The sequence below is a fragment of the Equus przewalskii genome, chromosome 2 (assembly GCF_037783145.1).
Source record: "Equus przewalskii isolate Varuska chromosome 2, EquPr2, whole genome shotgun sequence".
In the NCBI taxonomy this organism is placed as follows: Eukaryota; Metazoa; Chordata; class Mammalia; order Perissodactyla; family Equidae; genus Equus; species Equus przewalskii.
Genome location: NC_091832.1, coordinates 33,613,990 through 33,628,712, shown reverse-complemented (window position 1 = coordinate 33,628,712; position 14,723 = coordinate 33,613,990). Strand labels below are relative to the sequence as shown.

At 50.1% G+C, this 14,723-nt stretch overlaps 1 protein-coding gene across 1 annotated transcript; it reads right to left on the bottom strand.

The window, feature by feature from the left end:
* Nucleotides 1–5,435: 5,435 nt before the first annotated feature.
* On the bottom strand, nucleotides 5,436–13,198 carry MUL1 (mitochondrial E3 ubiquitin protein ligase 1). Its single transcript, XM_008519151.2, has 4 exons — nucleotides 12,865–13,198; nucleotides 9,286–9,373; nucleotides 8,731–8,851; nucleotides 5,436–7,476 (listed from the first exon to the last, which is right to left on the bottom strand). The coding sequence occupies exons 1-4, from the start codon at nucleotides 13,192–13,194 to the stop codon at nucleotides 6,747–6,749; spliced, it is 1,269 nt and encodes a 422-aa protein (XP_008517373.2). The 5' UTR covers nucleotides 13,195–13,198; the 3' UTR covers nucleotides 5,436–6,746.
* Nucleotides 13,199–14,723: the final 1,525 nt, after the last annotated feature.

Genomic DNA, 14,723 nt, shown 5'->3' with positions numbered 1-14,723 from the left:
GCTGAGCAGGGGAGTGGGGAGAGGGGAATCCGGTCTGGGAGGGTAGATGCCAGGCACAGGTGAGAAAGATGTGAGGAGAGAGACCCACGGCAGCAGACAGAATAACCTCGGAGAGGAAGACAGAGGCGCATGCGAAGGAAGAAACTCTTATACACGCTCAAAGGCAAGAGGCAAACAGGGCAGACAAGAGGCAGAACCCCCAAGTAGAGAAGTTGACAGTTCTGTTTCCTACAAGAGGCCACAGAGAAGGGGAAGTGGGAAGACAGAGGGCCACAGGAGCCTGACGCATAGGAGGGAGAGCGAAAGGCAAGGACGGACCGAAGGAGATGAGAGCCAGGAAAGCAGGCCAGGCTGGGAGAAGCAGGATTTCTCCACTGAGAAAAATCTTCTGGGGAGAAAATCAAAATCCATGCCATCCAATTTTTTTCAGCATCCCTTTACCAGTGTGAAGTCATCGGGGTATTTTAAGAACATGTGACGCATTATGCATATCTAGTTTTTGTTGAAAGAAATCATGGTTAGTATATTTAAAGATGTGAATGCTTGGAAAATTATAGGGGGAGAAATGTGGGATAGGTCACCCCCTGAATTTTCTGGGTTTTTCAAAACTTTCACATCTGCACCCAGCTTCCTGGTGAGTTGGGCAGAGAAAGGAAGGAACTGGAGAGAAAATTCCTGCGTCTGCCCCTCCAGGCTGTGCCCAGCTGCTCCTGGGATCAGCAGACTCAGGTAGTCCTCAGACTCTGCCCTGAGGCCTCCCAGGCCTGTTCCCCGCCCCACAGGGAAGAGAAATTGCACAGGCCTTTGGAAGCACAACCCTAGTTTCTCTTCCGAGGCCTCCAGGCTGCCTCAACCATGGGGGCACAGCGCCACCTGGCGGTAAGAGTAGAGATTGCAGTATTAGGAGGGATCCCATCATGGGTCCCAGGGTGGGGAAGGGTAGGAAGAAACGAAGACGGTGTCAACATATTGCAAGTATGTCTGAAGCCCCACCCTGTGAAGCACCTTAAATAACCAGGAAAGACTATGAGGGGATGCGAAGCCTGCAGTGATGCCAAGTTGGACATTAATATTTATATGACCTCATTTGTACCTCCTCCCCCAGGCTAGAGAACATTCGGGTTACAGATACAAGGTGCCTGGCACACCAGGTACTTAATAAATGCTTGTTGAGCTCAGCTGTGGCCCTCCAGAGTCGTGGCCCAGTCCCGGAGGAATCTGGATTTGGGGTGCCTACTGTGAGACATTGGCTCTGCCAGAGACAAAGCATGAAGGTCAAGAGCAGAGGGCCATGTCATTTCACCAGGCAGGCCCTCTCCCAGGCCTGCTCAGCCCCTCTGACCAATGCCAGTGTCGCTGGCTCGGCCTCATGTGTCCCATTCCTGGGGAAGGGAAATGCCAGGTCCCTCGGCTGGAAAACAATAAGGCAGCTGCAGGGGAAGTGACTAATGAGCACTCCGGGGAGCAATTCAGGACATCATCAATGGAAACTTATCTCATTCAAAATTGATAAGCTAACACTATCTAATTAGAGAGAAAATGTGCTGATCTCCCCAGCTTTCTGAGATGCAGTCCAGAGGCTGTGGCGGGCAGCTAGCCCGAGGAGGGTCCACATCTCATCTCTCCGACCAGCAGCCCCGAGGAGGGCCTCAAAACTGCGCTCCAGGGTCCCTCCTCCACTCGCTGTCATAGAGATGCAAAATGGCAGAGCGGGATGAAGCCTTGGAGCTTCTAATCCAATGGCACACAGCAGTGGAGCCAGGACCGGAGAGAAAGTCAGCTTTTGGGCTCCCAGTCCAGACCATTTACGACCCTGCGATGACATTGCCCTGACTTTCCTGTGTGGAGTCCTCAAAGCTCTGGACAGGTCACTGGACGTGATGTTTCTCCTACACAATTCATCCATCTTGGCTCCCTAACAGAGGCTCTTCCCTCACTCTTTACAACCAAGTTATGGCCCTCATCTCTGGTCCAAAAACCAACTCGTCCAGGCAGCCTTCCAGGATTGCTGGCCCCACATCGACTATTTCATTTGCTAGTTTACTCATTCATTCCACGTATCTTCAGTGATTAAGAGTTTAGGCTCTGCAGTCAGACTGACTGGGCTTAAATCCTGTCTCTCTCTTGTGCTTGGGCAAGACATCCAACCTCTCTGGCCCTCGGTTTCCTTTTCTTTAAGGTAAGAACAATACAAACACATACCTCATGGTGAGGATTAAATGCCATCAATCACGCACAGCACTTAGTGGGCACCTAGGAAAGAGCAGCCCTAATGTCAGCTCTAATTAGTGTATGGGATGACCTGAAACTTGTCCTGGAGAAGGAAAAGAAATAAGATACAGTTCCTGCCCAAGACACGGGCAATATGGCGAAGAGCAGGAATAGGCAGGTTGTGGAATCTCAGAGGATGGGCACCTAAGCTGGCCTAGGTATGGAAGGTGAGGGAAGGTATTCTGGAAGAGACATCTAAAGCTGAGTTGTTGTTTGTTTTTGAGGAAGATTAGCCCTGAGCTAACACCTGCCGCCAATTCTCCTCTTTTTGCTGAGGAAGCCTGGCCCTGAGCTAACATCCATGCCCATCTTCCTCTACTTTATACGTGGGACGCCTGCCACAGCATGGCTCGACAAGCAGTGCATACATCCTCACCCGGGATCCGAACCAGTGAACCCTGGGCCCTTAAGCGGAACGTGTGAACGTAGCCGCTGTGCCGCTGGGCCTGCCCCTAAAGTTGGGTTTTAAAGTGTGAGGAGATGTTAGCAAGGTGAAGAAAGGACCAGAATTCCAGAGGTGGGACTTGGCATGGACAAAGGCTGTGAGGCAGGGAACAGCAGGACATGTTTAAGGAAACTCAACAGCTCCGTGTTGCTGGAACCACAAGCGGGAGACCTGGAGGGATGCAGAGAGGCCTGGAGAGGGGCCGGGGCTGGGTCACACAGGCCTTCAGAAGCCATAGAGGAGCCAGGGCCTGAGGCTGGGGATGACGGGGAGCCCAGGGAAGAGCCTCAAGCAGAGGGGGGACGTGGTCAGGCAGGTGTTTGAAATAGGTCATTTCAGGCTCTGTGGGGTATGTGTTCTCTGCTTGGCTCCCCTTCAGCAATGATACACTGCCCTTGGATCAACTATTTCGAATGGTCAGGGAATCTGCAGGCTGATCTCAAAGGCCCCTCCCGGCTCCTATATTCTGGGAACCACAAATATTCCCAGCAACCGAGAGTCACCACACCTCCCCAAGAAGGTTTATTCCTTTTCGAACAATTAGGATCCGTTAGAAGACGTCCCGGCCCTCTGAGGGCAGGGACCGTGTCTTATTCACTTCTCCCTCTCCAGGCACAGAATAGACATTTAGCAAATGGCTGTTAGATGGATAAATGCCCATCAGTGATACCGACTTGACAGGCTCCTCCTCTGAGCATTCCAGAGGCACTGTGGGATCACCAGCATCAGATTCAACCCCAACTGGAGTTCCCACGGCCCAGGACCAGGGTCGGGAAGGGTGTCACCGATTGGCCTACTTTGTCACGTTGTGGTTGTTTGCTTTTTGAATTTTCCATCATAATTCTGAGTGAATTAGGATTCCCAAGACCTGCCTTCCAGCTCCTGCTCCACCGGGATGAGCTGGGGAACCTGAAAGCGTCCCCCTGCCGTCTGGGAAACCAGGGTGGGACCGCAGATCTCAGGTGCTGGGTGTCTTGATAATACTCAGTTGCCTCTCGGACCACCTCCCGTCTTAGCCTCTCAGGCTTAATGCGATAAATGGCAAAGGGTGTAGGCTTTACAGTCAGAGCTCTGTGGCCTTGAGCAATCACATAAGCTGTAAGGAGGGGTGAATGGGCCTCCCGTGATGGTTTGCCGTAAGTCTTAGAAATGACACTTGTAAAGAACTTAGGTGCCTGGCTCATGATGACGCGTGGCTGTAGGCAAAATGTAACCCCGCTGAGCCTACTGTCCTCCCCTGTAAAGTGGGGGGGAACAATATCCACTTTGTAGGACCACAAGCAGTAATGCACACAAAATGCCGCGCACAGACATTCAAAACACCAGGAGCAGTTATGCAAGATGGTGATGCCTAACGCGGCCTAGGATTAAAGCGACTGAGCACAAGGGGGTTCTTAGCAAAGCATCAAAATTCACAGAAATCCCAAGGTCAGTTCAGAACTGACTTCATACTTCCTCATCTCCCTGTCGCCCCCACTCCCAGACTTGGTCCCCATTCAACCCTCCCGGAGATGAGGCTCTAAAAAGGAAGGTGGGGCCTGCCACAGGTGAACAAGAACGTGAGTCTCAGCCCCAGCCAGTCTAGGACCGAGCCTGGACGTCAAATCCAGAATCCGGGAAGCTGCACGTCCTCGTTCCCAAGCAGCTGCCACTTCCTGAGGCAGGGACAGGACAGCGTGCTGCTCCTGTCTCCCATGGTGGTAACTCAGAATTAAAGTCTGCCCGGGATCCGAGTTGGGCCAGGGTAGGGCAGGCGGCCTTCCCTTCTTTCCAATCACTTTGATCCAATTTGCTCCTGAAATCGACGGCAAGGGCCGAACTCTGATAGATTATCACATACACCCCCACGGGCAGTTCGCTCCTCTCCCACTAACACCTGGACTCTTACACAGTAACTGCCGAGGGACAACGAAAAAGGGCAGATGCCTTCAAGGTGCTCAGAGGTCAGGCCCATCAACCACCCTCATCCTGCCCCACCCCCAAGGCACCTCTGTGTCAAACTAGGGTCTGAACGCCTCCCCGGACAGGACTCAGTATTAGCAAGTGTGTTCTCACCACAACTTCGGCCTGTTCCTCTGCGAACTTGGGGAACAAGCATCTTGGGGGGTGTTCCTGTGAGCACTGAGGGAATTAGTCTGCCCCACTGCTGGCGAGCAAGAGGATCTGGAGCTTTGCTAACAGCCTGGAGATGAAATTCAGAGCCACCATTTGCTAGCAGTGTGCCCTCAGCCCTGAGAACTCCCTCTCTGGGCTGATCCTCATCTGTAAAATGCAGATACCACGAGAGCCTGCAGGGGTTTTGTGAGAACCCACTCACCTTGAATTAACGTTTGAAGAGCATATAGTACCAAGCTAAATGTTAGTTCCCTCCCTGCTGCCCCCAACACCCCACCCCCACCCCACTCTCTCCCTGGCCCTCTGGTCAGGACGTCAGGACAGACTTCTTCAAAGATGCTGAGACGACATCTTAGCGAGGCCAGGCGTGATCTATGGGCACGTCTCCGGGATGGCCCTCTCTTGGGCTGGCCGGAGACTCCTCCCCCAGACCTCGGCATCGCCAAGCTGCACACCATCTGGGGCAGCCCCAACCACCCCTCTGAGGACACACACAGAGGCCTCAAGGACCTCAGCTCGTTCTGTCATGGTGGGAGTCAACTCCATCCCGGGGATGCCTCGGCCTAGCCATTGAACACCGGGTGACAAAGCAGCAGGCTAAGACTTGGTTCCACCAGTTTAATTGGTGCTGTCCATGCCGGACACTGCATAGAGCTGGTGTCAGCCCCCTGAGAGCACCCCCACCTCCCCCGCACAAAGGAGGACCGGGGGATGAACAGTCAAAGCCAGGGAAGGGAAATAAGAAAGAGCTACGTCCACGACCTTTGACTGTTCAGAGGTGCTGAAAGAGGATCCCCCACTTCTCTTCGGCTCACAAACTCAAGAGGGGGGGATGGGGGAAGGGGGGACAGTAACTTGAGAAGGAGCAACATGACCACACCCATGGGATGTTAACTTTCAGAGGAGGGGGAGGGAGCCTGGAACACTCCGTGCTCAGGATGCTGGCTGGCTACTTTTCCTTAGTGAGAAGCTGAGAAAGCCAGGAGGCTGGGCAGCAGCGTCCTTATGGTCCTTATTGCTTCCTTCGGGTGGTGAGGCCTTTCTGCTCACCTCAGGCAGGGGAAAGCAGAGCCATCCCTCAGCCCTCAGGCCTCGGGAGTTCCAAATCAGGGCCAGAGGCATGCCTAGGGGCCCTCCCTTTAGGTCAGTGGGGACACCAGGAGGGCTGCAGCCAAGCTGCCCAGTCTTCACCGCTGCTGGGGACCGCTGAATGACCACCATTCCAACTGCCCCTTCAAGTGACCATTCTTCCTTCTGCTGACCAGAGTTCCACCCTTTCAGATAGAAGGCAGATGCTGGAGTCCACTTGTTTTTGTCCTGACATACATACGTATGCATTTAGGAGGCAAGCAGGTGAGGGGAAAGGGGTACGAGTGACATGTTGAGCCGGACAACGTTTTCCTGGGGCATAGGCAAAAGGAAGAGAGACCATGACAGTCTCCTCAGAGGCAGCTCTGCGAGGCACACACCACACTCAGAGCCCAACCCTGCCTCCCCTCCAGCTGAGTCATTCAAGGCTCCAGTCCACAGGAATCAACAATTCACCAGAAAGAACCAGAAGACACAGGAACAGAAGAGCTGAAGATCATTGGCTTTGGCGCTTAAGCAATGAGATGTTCTCAGTCACACACACTTAGCTGGTTCCCAGGAAGGGATGCCAGGTGGCCACGCCCACCCCAGGGTGGGGCTTTGATTCTCATGCTGTGCTGGAAAGCGGCCCCTCCCAGGCTGGAGAGGCAACATCCTGTTGTCCGAGCTGTGAGATTGGACGGTTCCCTGCCGCCCCCCTCAATCACAGTCCTGCCTGGAGGTAACGCAGCCCCACCACTGCTCTTCGAAAGGCCTCGAGATTAAGATCCCTGCAGAGGGATGGGGGCGGGGGGGCCTTCCATCCTAGCTGAGGGGTGGCAGACCGTTAGCTACTGTACAAGGGGACCACGCGGGTGATCTGCTGCCTGCAGATGGGGCACCTCTTGGGCTCCGGCAGGGCGCGGTAGCACTCGGCGCAGGAACAGACGTGCCCACACTCCAGGAAGACGCAGGCCTTGAAGTTGCTCAGACACACGACACAGGCGCTCTTGAGACTCTCCCTGTCCTCAGGCTTGGCTCTGCTCAGCAGCTGCGCCTCGTGCTCCCGGAACTCTTCCTCCATCTGCTTCAGGCGCAGCCGCTCCTGCCGCTGCAGATACTGCTTCCAGAGGATGAAGAAGAGGGCAGCACATGCGGCAAAGCCAAACACCAGCGTCAGGACCTTCCAGAGCCTGGCACTCGACTCCTGCCCCTGCAGCAGGCTGTCGAAGTCCTGGCTGCTCAGGTAGTACTGCATGCCCTGCTTGGGGGGCTGCAGGCGCACAGCGTTGTTGTCCAGGACCAGCTCGCCGACGCCTGTGAGGGCGGCCCCAACCTTCAGCATCTCCTCAGTCTCCTGGATACCCTTGGGCCGCTCACCGCTGATGTAATGGCCAATGACATCAGTGAAAGACTGGACCAAGGGGTGGTACTTCTCATACACGGTCTCCAGGCCCAGATCCAGCGCGTCCAGCGGCTTCAGCACTCGCACGGCCACGTCCACACCGTCCTCGTGGGGCACCAGCTCAAAGGGCACCGAGTTGGTCCTCTGGTGAATGATCTTTGAACAGTCATTCCTACAACAGGAAGAGAACTCAAGATAAAACAGAGGACAGCAAACACCTCACACCAGGCAGTGATGGAGATCTCCTCAATGCCAGGAGGACAGGAGGAAGTCCAACGTAAGTGGAAGAACACAAGAGAAATCACTATTACCCAAGTGCCTCACAAGAGGGAAGCTCCAGTTTCTAGGTTCTCAGACAGCATCAGTGCGCAACAAATGCTGTCACAGATCACTTCTCCCACTTATTTCCCTTTGCCACTTAAAAGAAATATCCAATTCCTCAAAAAATTAAAAATAGAACTACCATACGATCCAGCAATCCCACTTCTGGGTATACATCCACAAGAATTGAAACAGGATTTCGAAGAGATATCTACACTCCTGTGTTCACCGCAGCATTACTCCAATAACCAAGACTCGGAAACAATCTAAATGCCCACTGACGGATAAATGGACAAAGAAAACGTGGTATAGACACACAACAGAACATTAGCCAGCCTTCAAGAGAAGGAAATCCTGCCATACGCAACCACATGGATGAACCTGGAGGACGTTATGCTGAGTGAACTAAGCCAGTGACAGGACAAACATTACGTGATTCCACTTACATGAGGTATCTACAACAGAACAGTCAAACTCAGAGAAACAGAGAATAGAATCATGGTTGCCAGAGGCTGGGGGGAGATGAAAGTGGGAAGCTGCTGGTCAATGGGGATAAATTTTCAGCTATACAAGATGAATAAATTCTAGAGATCTGCTGGATAACTTTGTACCTATAGTTAACAGGACTGTGTTACTGCACTTAGAAATTTGTTAAAAGGGTAGACCTCATGTTAAGTGTTCTCACCACAATAAAAAATAAAACGAAATAAAAATCCAAAACAAAACCCCACAAAGATCAGCTGGAAAAAGGGACTCCAAGTAACGGCACAAAATTATTTTAACAACTACCGAAATCATTAATTCATGCCATAAATCAGCAGCTCTCAAACTGGAGTGTGCATGTCAACAGATTCTGGGCCCCCCATCCTGGAAATTCTGATTTGGTAAGTCTGGAATGGAGCCCAGGAAGCTGCAGTTGAACGGGATGCCTGGGTGATTCTGACGTAAGAGGTCCTCAGACCACACACAAGCATATTATCAGCATTAAGAGGCTGGTCTACGCCCTGCCTCAGGAGAAGCCGCAGACTGGGAAAGAGCACCCAGGACACCAGCATTGGAACCGCCCCACTGTAAGGTTTTAGCCCAGTGGAGAAAGGATACGTACCAAAGGTGCGTTGTTCGATTCCACACCATCTTGTGCTCCTGCAGTGTCAGCCGCTGAATTACCCCCTTGCAATTGTCTACAAACTGGCTGTTCAGTGTTTCTTTAACAGATCGAACAACTCCTAAATAGAAATAAATTTATTTCTGAAGAATTGTTCTAATGTTTCCTTTAAGGTAATTTAAATTTTGCTTTTAATTTGAGTTAGCTTAATTAATTAAAACAATGGAAACGTTATCACCATAACTTATGTCTTGTGGACACCATAACTTATGTCTTGTGGACACCATGTAAGCACCTTACATGGATCACAACATTTAAGCTTTACAACAACCCTGTAGGTTGGAATTATTTTAGAGACGGGCAATGGAGGTTCAGAAAGGTCAGGTAATTTCCCCAAGATCACACAGCAATAGCCCAGGTCTTTCTGACCCCAAAGTCCAAGTTCTGGGCCACTGTCCGAAGGCTACAAAAGGCCCCTAACATCAGCCAAGACGATCCTTATCAAACTTTTGGAAGAAGGCAGTTATTTTTCATTTTACCAATACACAAACATACCTTCAATAACGGCATAAGGCACACATTTTCCTGGAGCTTCCGAAAGGATACTCTTCAAGTCTTCACCCAAGTGGATTCTTCTGGCTCCCTAAACACAAACAACATATTCAATTGCCTGTTGAATACCGATACGCTCCATCAAACTTGAAGGGCAAAAAAGGAAAAGACTATTGGCTTTTTTCACGTTGAGAGAATGAGGAAATCACGCAGGAAGGAGACTAAGGGGAGTCGGATTCCGAAGCTGGGTCCCAGAAGCTGACACATAAACAGGCAGGGGCAGCGCCTTGCTCTCCGCCGGCTGCAGAATGGCGGCGCCACGCGTACATTCTTCCTCTGGTTAACCGAAACATACACTCCTTTGCATTTTAACTTTTTTTAATGAAAATATAAAAGGTACTAATCAATTTGCAGAAAGAGAGTTTTATTTTAAAAATAACTATAATATAAAAAGGAAGAGTCCACAGAAGCAAGGAGCTGGGTGGTTAGGCTGAACATAAGTGAATCTCTTCTGCCAACACAGAACCGTGCATCCAAGGGCTTATGTGGAAAGTACCTAAACTAGCGCCTACCCGGCAGGGGCCCAGGCGAGGGCAGGAATTATCGCCACCACGCCTTTATCAATTCATGTGCTGCATCATACACTATGTAACACAGTAACATATGCCTTTGCGTTACAGGGCAAGGCTCTGTGACCTGCTGCCAAACGCTTTTCTTCTACTTTTCAGTCTGTCTTTCTTCCCTCTCAGAATCAGGTGAGCGAGGTTATTTCTGCTGCCATCTTCCCCTAAGAATCCCCAGATCTCCCATCCCTTCAATTCAGTGTCCAAACTGCTCTGCTTGGCAACCAACCAAGCCTGTTAGTCCTGCATCAAAAATAAGCAAAAATTAATAAAATCAAGGACCATTTATTTCCTAGTTCATGAGCCAGGACTGTGCTGGGCGCCAGGAATTCAGGGAGGAAGGAAAGCCCGCCCCTGCTTTCGGGGCATTCCCATCAACAAAGCTTAAGCCTGGTCAGTCAGCTCTAAAGAGTGATGAGGGACTGGATACATGTCAAGGTCACTCTAAGTTTAAGCTACTGCTACACAGTAGATACGGAACCAAGGTCAACAAAAGTTCAGTAACCACCCACACCGCGAGGATGAAACTAACAGCAACAACGACTAACAGTTCATTTCCTGCTTTCTTATCCGCTCCCTCCACCGCACTGCTGAGCTCCAGGAGGGCGAGGACCCTGTTCGTCTTGTTCACTGCTGTCCCCACAGTGCTGAGGACAGTGCCCGACACAGCAGGCACTCAGCACGTATCTGGTGAGTAAATTAGTGAAGAAATAAGCACTTACATACACTATGTACCAGGAACTATGCTAAGCACTTTAAATGCACAAACCCATTTACTGCTCATACAGTAGACATTATTATCCCCAATTACAGATAAGGGAACTGAGGCTCAGAGAGGTGAAGTGATTTGCCCAAAGTCACACAGCTAGTAAAGTATCCACCACAAGAAAGCCAGTTACAATTTTTAAAAAGGGAAGGAAGGGGAATATGGTCAGAAAGACCTGGGTTTGAATCGAGCTTCAACGCATCTACTACGACTTTGAGCAACTTGTTATCTGAGTCTCAGTTTCCAAAACTGTAAAAGATGGGGAAAACAATCTCACAGGATTTTCATGTGGATTAAATGAACCTTAAAGTGTGAAAGAATCCAGCCCAAGGGCTGGCACATAGTAGGTATGCAATAAACATGCATTCCTATCACTATGAAAGATACACAAGGATAACACACAAACCTCATGCTGGAAGTTTCATAACCTGATCAAGAAAACAGAATCTAGCGGCCGGCTCTGTGGCTGAGAGGTTAAGTTCGTGCACTCCGCTGCAGCGGCCCAGGGTTCGGATCCTGGGCGCTGACATGGCACCGCTCATCAGGCCACATTGAGGCGGCGTCCCACATCCCACAACAAGAAGGACCTGCAACTAAGATATACAACTGTGTACGGGGTGGGGTGGGGGGGGAGATAAAGCAGAAAGAAAAAAAAATTGGCAACAGTTGTTAGCCCACGTGCCAATCTTTAAAAAAAAAACAAAAAACAGAATCTAAAATATTAGGAGTCCCAACTTTTTCCAGGAAGGGGCTATTTCATCCTCATTTATGAACTCATAGGCAAGGTTTTTAAGGTCACCCAAAGATGGGTCCTGGGGAGTTCACACATTCAGCCGATTTGCTGCCAACTTGATTTCTGACTTTCAGAAGCAGAAAGTGACATATCAGTGACACTCAAAGCCAATCAATTCAGGGGTAACTCGCTTATTCCATTAGGCAAACAACAGGGCAGCTGGAATCTCACTAGGATGCCATTCGCACCACAAATTCAACTGCTCGGTAACCTGGATCATTCCAGACAGATTCCAAAGCTCCTCTCACGGCAGGATCGCACACATTTGTTTCTAAGCTCTTACTGAAAACAATCTGATGATAATGAAGTTAGTCAGGTTGAGGAATCTTTCTTTCATATAAATGTCAAATTGAGCCCTAACTGTTGCATTGTGAAATTTCAGCCAAAAGGAATCCACAAACACTTATTGAGCATTTACCACTTGTCAAGCACTGAGTTAGAACCTAGAAGGAAGGGAGGAGGATAAACAAGACTGTCTCTGACCTAAAGAGGTCCATCTCTCACTGGCTGGTCAGACACCCACAACAAAGCTATGTGGTCAATCAGAAAAAAACCCACACCCGCAATCAGAAGATCTAAGTTTAAGTTCCAACCTGCCTAGCCGTAAGAACTTTCCTCTGAGTCTCCATTTCCTGACTTGCAATCTGGAGGTAACTGCCATTTTATCCACCTCAAAAAGTTATCGTGAAGAAAAAAATAACAAGAAGGAAATGCGTAAGTTGCAAAGTGCAGCTCAAGAGAGTGTTATTTTAAAAATAACTATAATATAAAAAGGAAGAGTCTGCAGAAGCAAGGAGCAAGATGGTTACTAAACGGGTAAAGTCTAGGGTTTCGGCTCTTGCTGTTCCCTCTGTCTGAACCGCTCTTCCCCAGACATCTGCGCGGTCCTCCTCACCCCCCCGGGCTCCGCTCAAATGTCACCTTATTCAAAACAGCAAACGTCCCTTTCTCCAGCATTCCACCTCCTCTCTTCCCTGCATTCCTCTGCAGGACTGATCCCCATCCACCACACCATCTGATGTACTGGTTTATTGTCTGCCTGGCTGTAGGAGAATGGAAGCTCCCTGAGGGCAGGGACTTCTGTCTGTTCTACCCATGCGATGTCCTCACAGCCTGGAGCACAGCAGGTGTTCAATAAATACTTGTCGAATAAGGTAGTGAAGTCAAGCTTCGTTGTGAGGAGGGAGAGGAACTTCGAAGAAAAGGGGCAGGGAAGCAGTTTTCTCGAGACCCCAATTAGGATCCCCACTCCTCCATCGACTGGCCGGGCGACGCCCTCTCAGAGTCTGTTTCCCTACTGGATGCTTTCCGACGGTGGCGCGACCCAGGACGAATCGCGGGCTCCCGGTTACCCCGGGTAGCGATGACCCCGCAGATGCCAGGCCGGCTCCAGCACTGACCTTGAGCTCCTGGGCGACCTGGGCCTTCTGCCGGTACACGGAGTACAGGATGGCGGTGACGACAGAGCTGGTGCCCAGGAGGATGACCTGGCCCAGCGACGGCCGCCCTCCGCCCTCCATGGCTGCGCCGTGCCCAGGAGCAGGTCGTGACGCCGAGGTCAAACGCCGCGACCCTCGCCCTCCACCTCCCTCCGCCCGGGACCGCACCCAGCGGGCGTCCCCTCCCGGAACCCCTTTCCCGGAAACCCGCCGTCCGTCGCCTGGAGATGACGCATGACGCCGGAACCGGAAGTGGGGTGGGCAGGGCAGACCGGAAAGCGCTGTTGCCATGGTGATCGCTGGGCTTCTCCGCTTCCAAGGGGCCGGGTTTCCAGAGTCGAGTAGGGGGCGTGGCTTGGGGAAGCTGCGCGATCGCTCCTCGCTCCATCACTTTTTCCCCAGTGGCCATAAGTAACTCTCCCTCGTCGCCCTCATCTCGGTTCCTCTGGTTTCCTGAGGGTTTTGCGTTATGTGATGGGTTCTTCCATGTCTCCTCCATCAGATTGGAAGGAGAGAAGAGAATGAATGTGTAGTGAGCATGTATTTATGAGTATCACCCCATTTAAGCTTCTGGCAAACCCTGAGACTTGGATTTTATTTTTCCACTTTACAGATGAGAAAACTGAGGCCAAAGAGGCTAGTCACACAGCTAATGAGTGCTAGAGAAGAATTTACTGGACTCCAGAGTCCTTACCTCCAAGAAGGCAGGTTATATCACCCAAGTAGCCCCTTAATCTGCCATCCCCACATATAACAACATAGTGTTTATTAACTATAGCGACAGTTATTCAGTGATTACTATGTGTTAGATACTTTGACAAAAAGTTTTACAAGTATCATCCCATTTAGTCCTCACAACACGACTATAGAGCAGATTTCAGAGACTGTTTTCTGACTCTGTAGTGATCTCCTTCCTAAAATAATCAAGAGATACTCAAAATTTTATCCAAAACATCAACCTGCAAAGCATGTGTTCATCTAGTGTCTCCTACTTGTTATGCTTTAAATTGAAAATACAGGAATGTATCCATTGGCCACTACATCCATTGGCCAAACTAGGTGGCCTGGTTTCAGTTCCCAGGCGTGCAACCACACCACCTGTCTGTCAGTAGCCATGCTGTGGTGGTGGCTCACACAGAAGAACTAGAAGGACCTACCACTAGAATATACAACTAGGTACTGGGGCTTTGGGGAGGAAAAAAAGAGTGAGAGGAAGATGGGTAACAGATGTTAGCTCAGGGCGAATCCTTCCCAGCAAAAATGAAGCAAAATTGTAACCTGCTCCACAAAAGTAAACTCTCTTTATTAGAGCAGCTTTCCGTGACATTTTTCTCCCCCATTCCTTAATTATGCTTGGAGTGAAACAAGAATACTCTCTGTGAACGCAGGGTTAGAATCTTCAGATTGTTAACACCCCCAGATAACTTCAATGATTGTCAAACCAAGGGGTGATCATGAATTTGTTACACACACACACACTTGAAATGAGATCTAACTTTAATTTTTTTAATGGAACTTGTCAAAGTTTGATAACACAGAGTATTAGCAAAGGTGTGGGGACAGAGGTTCCTATAGTACGTTACTTGGGGGTGTAAAATTGGACATTCTTCATGGGGAACAATTAGGCAAAGCTGATCAAGATTAAAAGTGCCCACACTCATTGACCTAGCCATTCCACTTCTAGAAATTCTTCCTACGTAAATACTCATACACATGAATGTGACAGATATACAAGATTATTCCTTGCAGCATTGTTTTTAATAACAAAAGAATGAAAACAACCTAAATGTTATCAATAATCAATTGGTCAAACTTTAAAA

What these genes read in the sequence shown, in the direction of transcription:
- MUL1 (XM_008519151.2), bottom strand. Translation starts at nt 13,194, where the DNA reads ATGGCAACAGCGCTTTCCGGTCTGCCCTGCCCACCCCACTTCCGGTTC. An exon ending in GCCTTATGCCGTTATTGAAG is followed by an intron (nt 8,852 to 9,285) that starts GTATGTTTGTGT and finishes ATTTCTATTTAG; the next exon opens with GAGTTGTTCGATCTGTTAAA. An exon ending in AATCGAACAACGCACCTTTG is followed by an intron (nt 7,477 to 8,730) that starts GTACGTATCCTT and finishes TTCCTGTTGTAG; the next exon opens with GAATGACTGTTCAAAGATCA.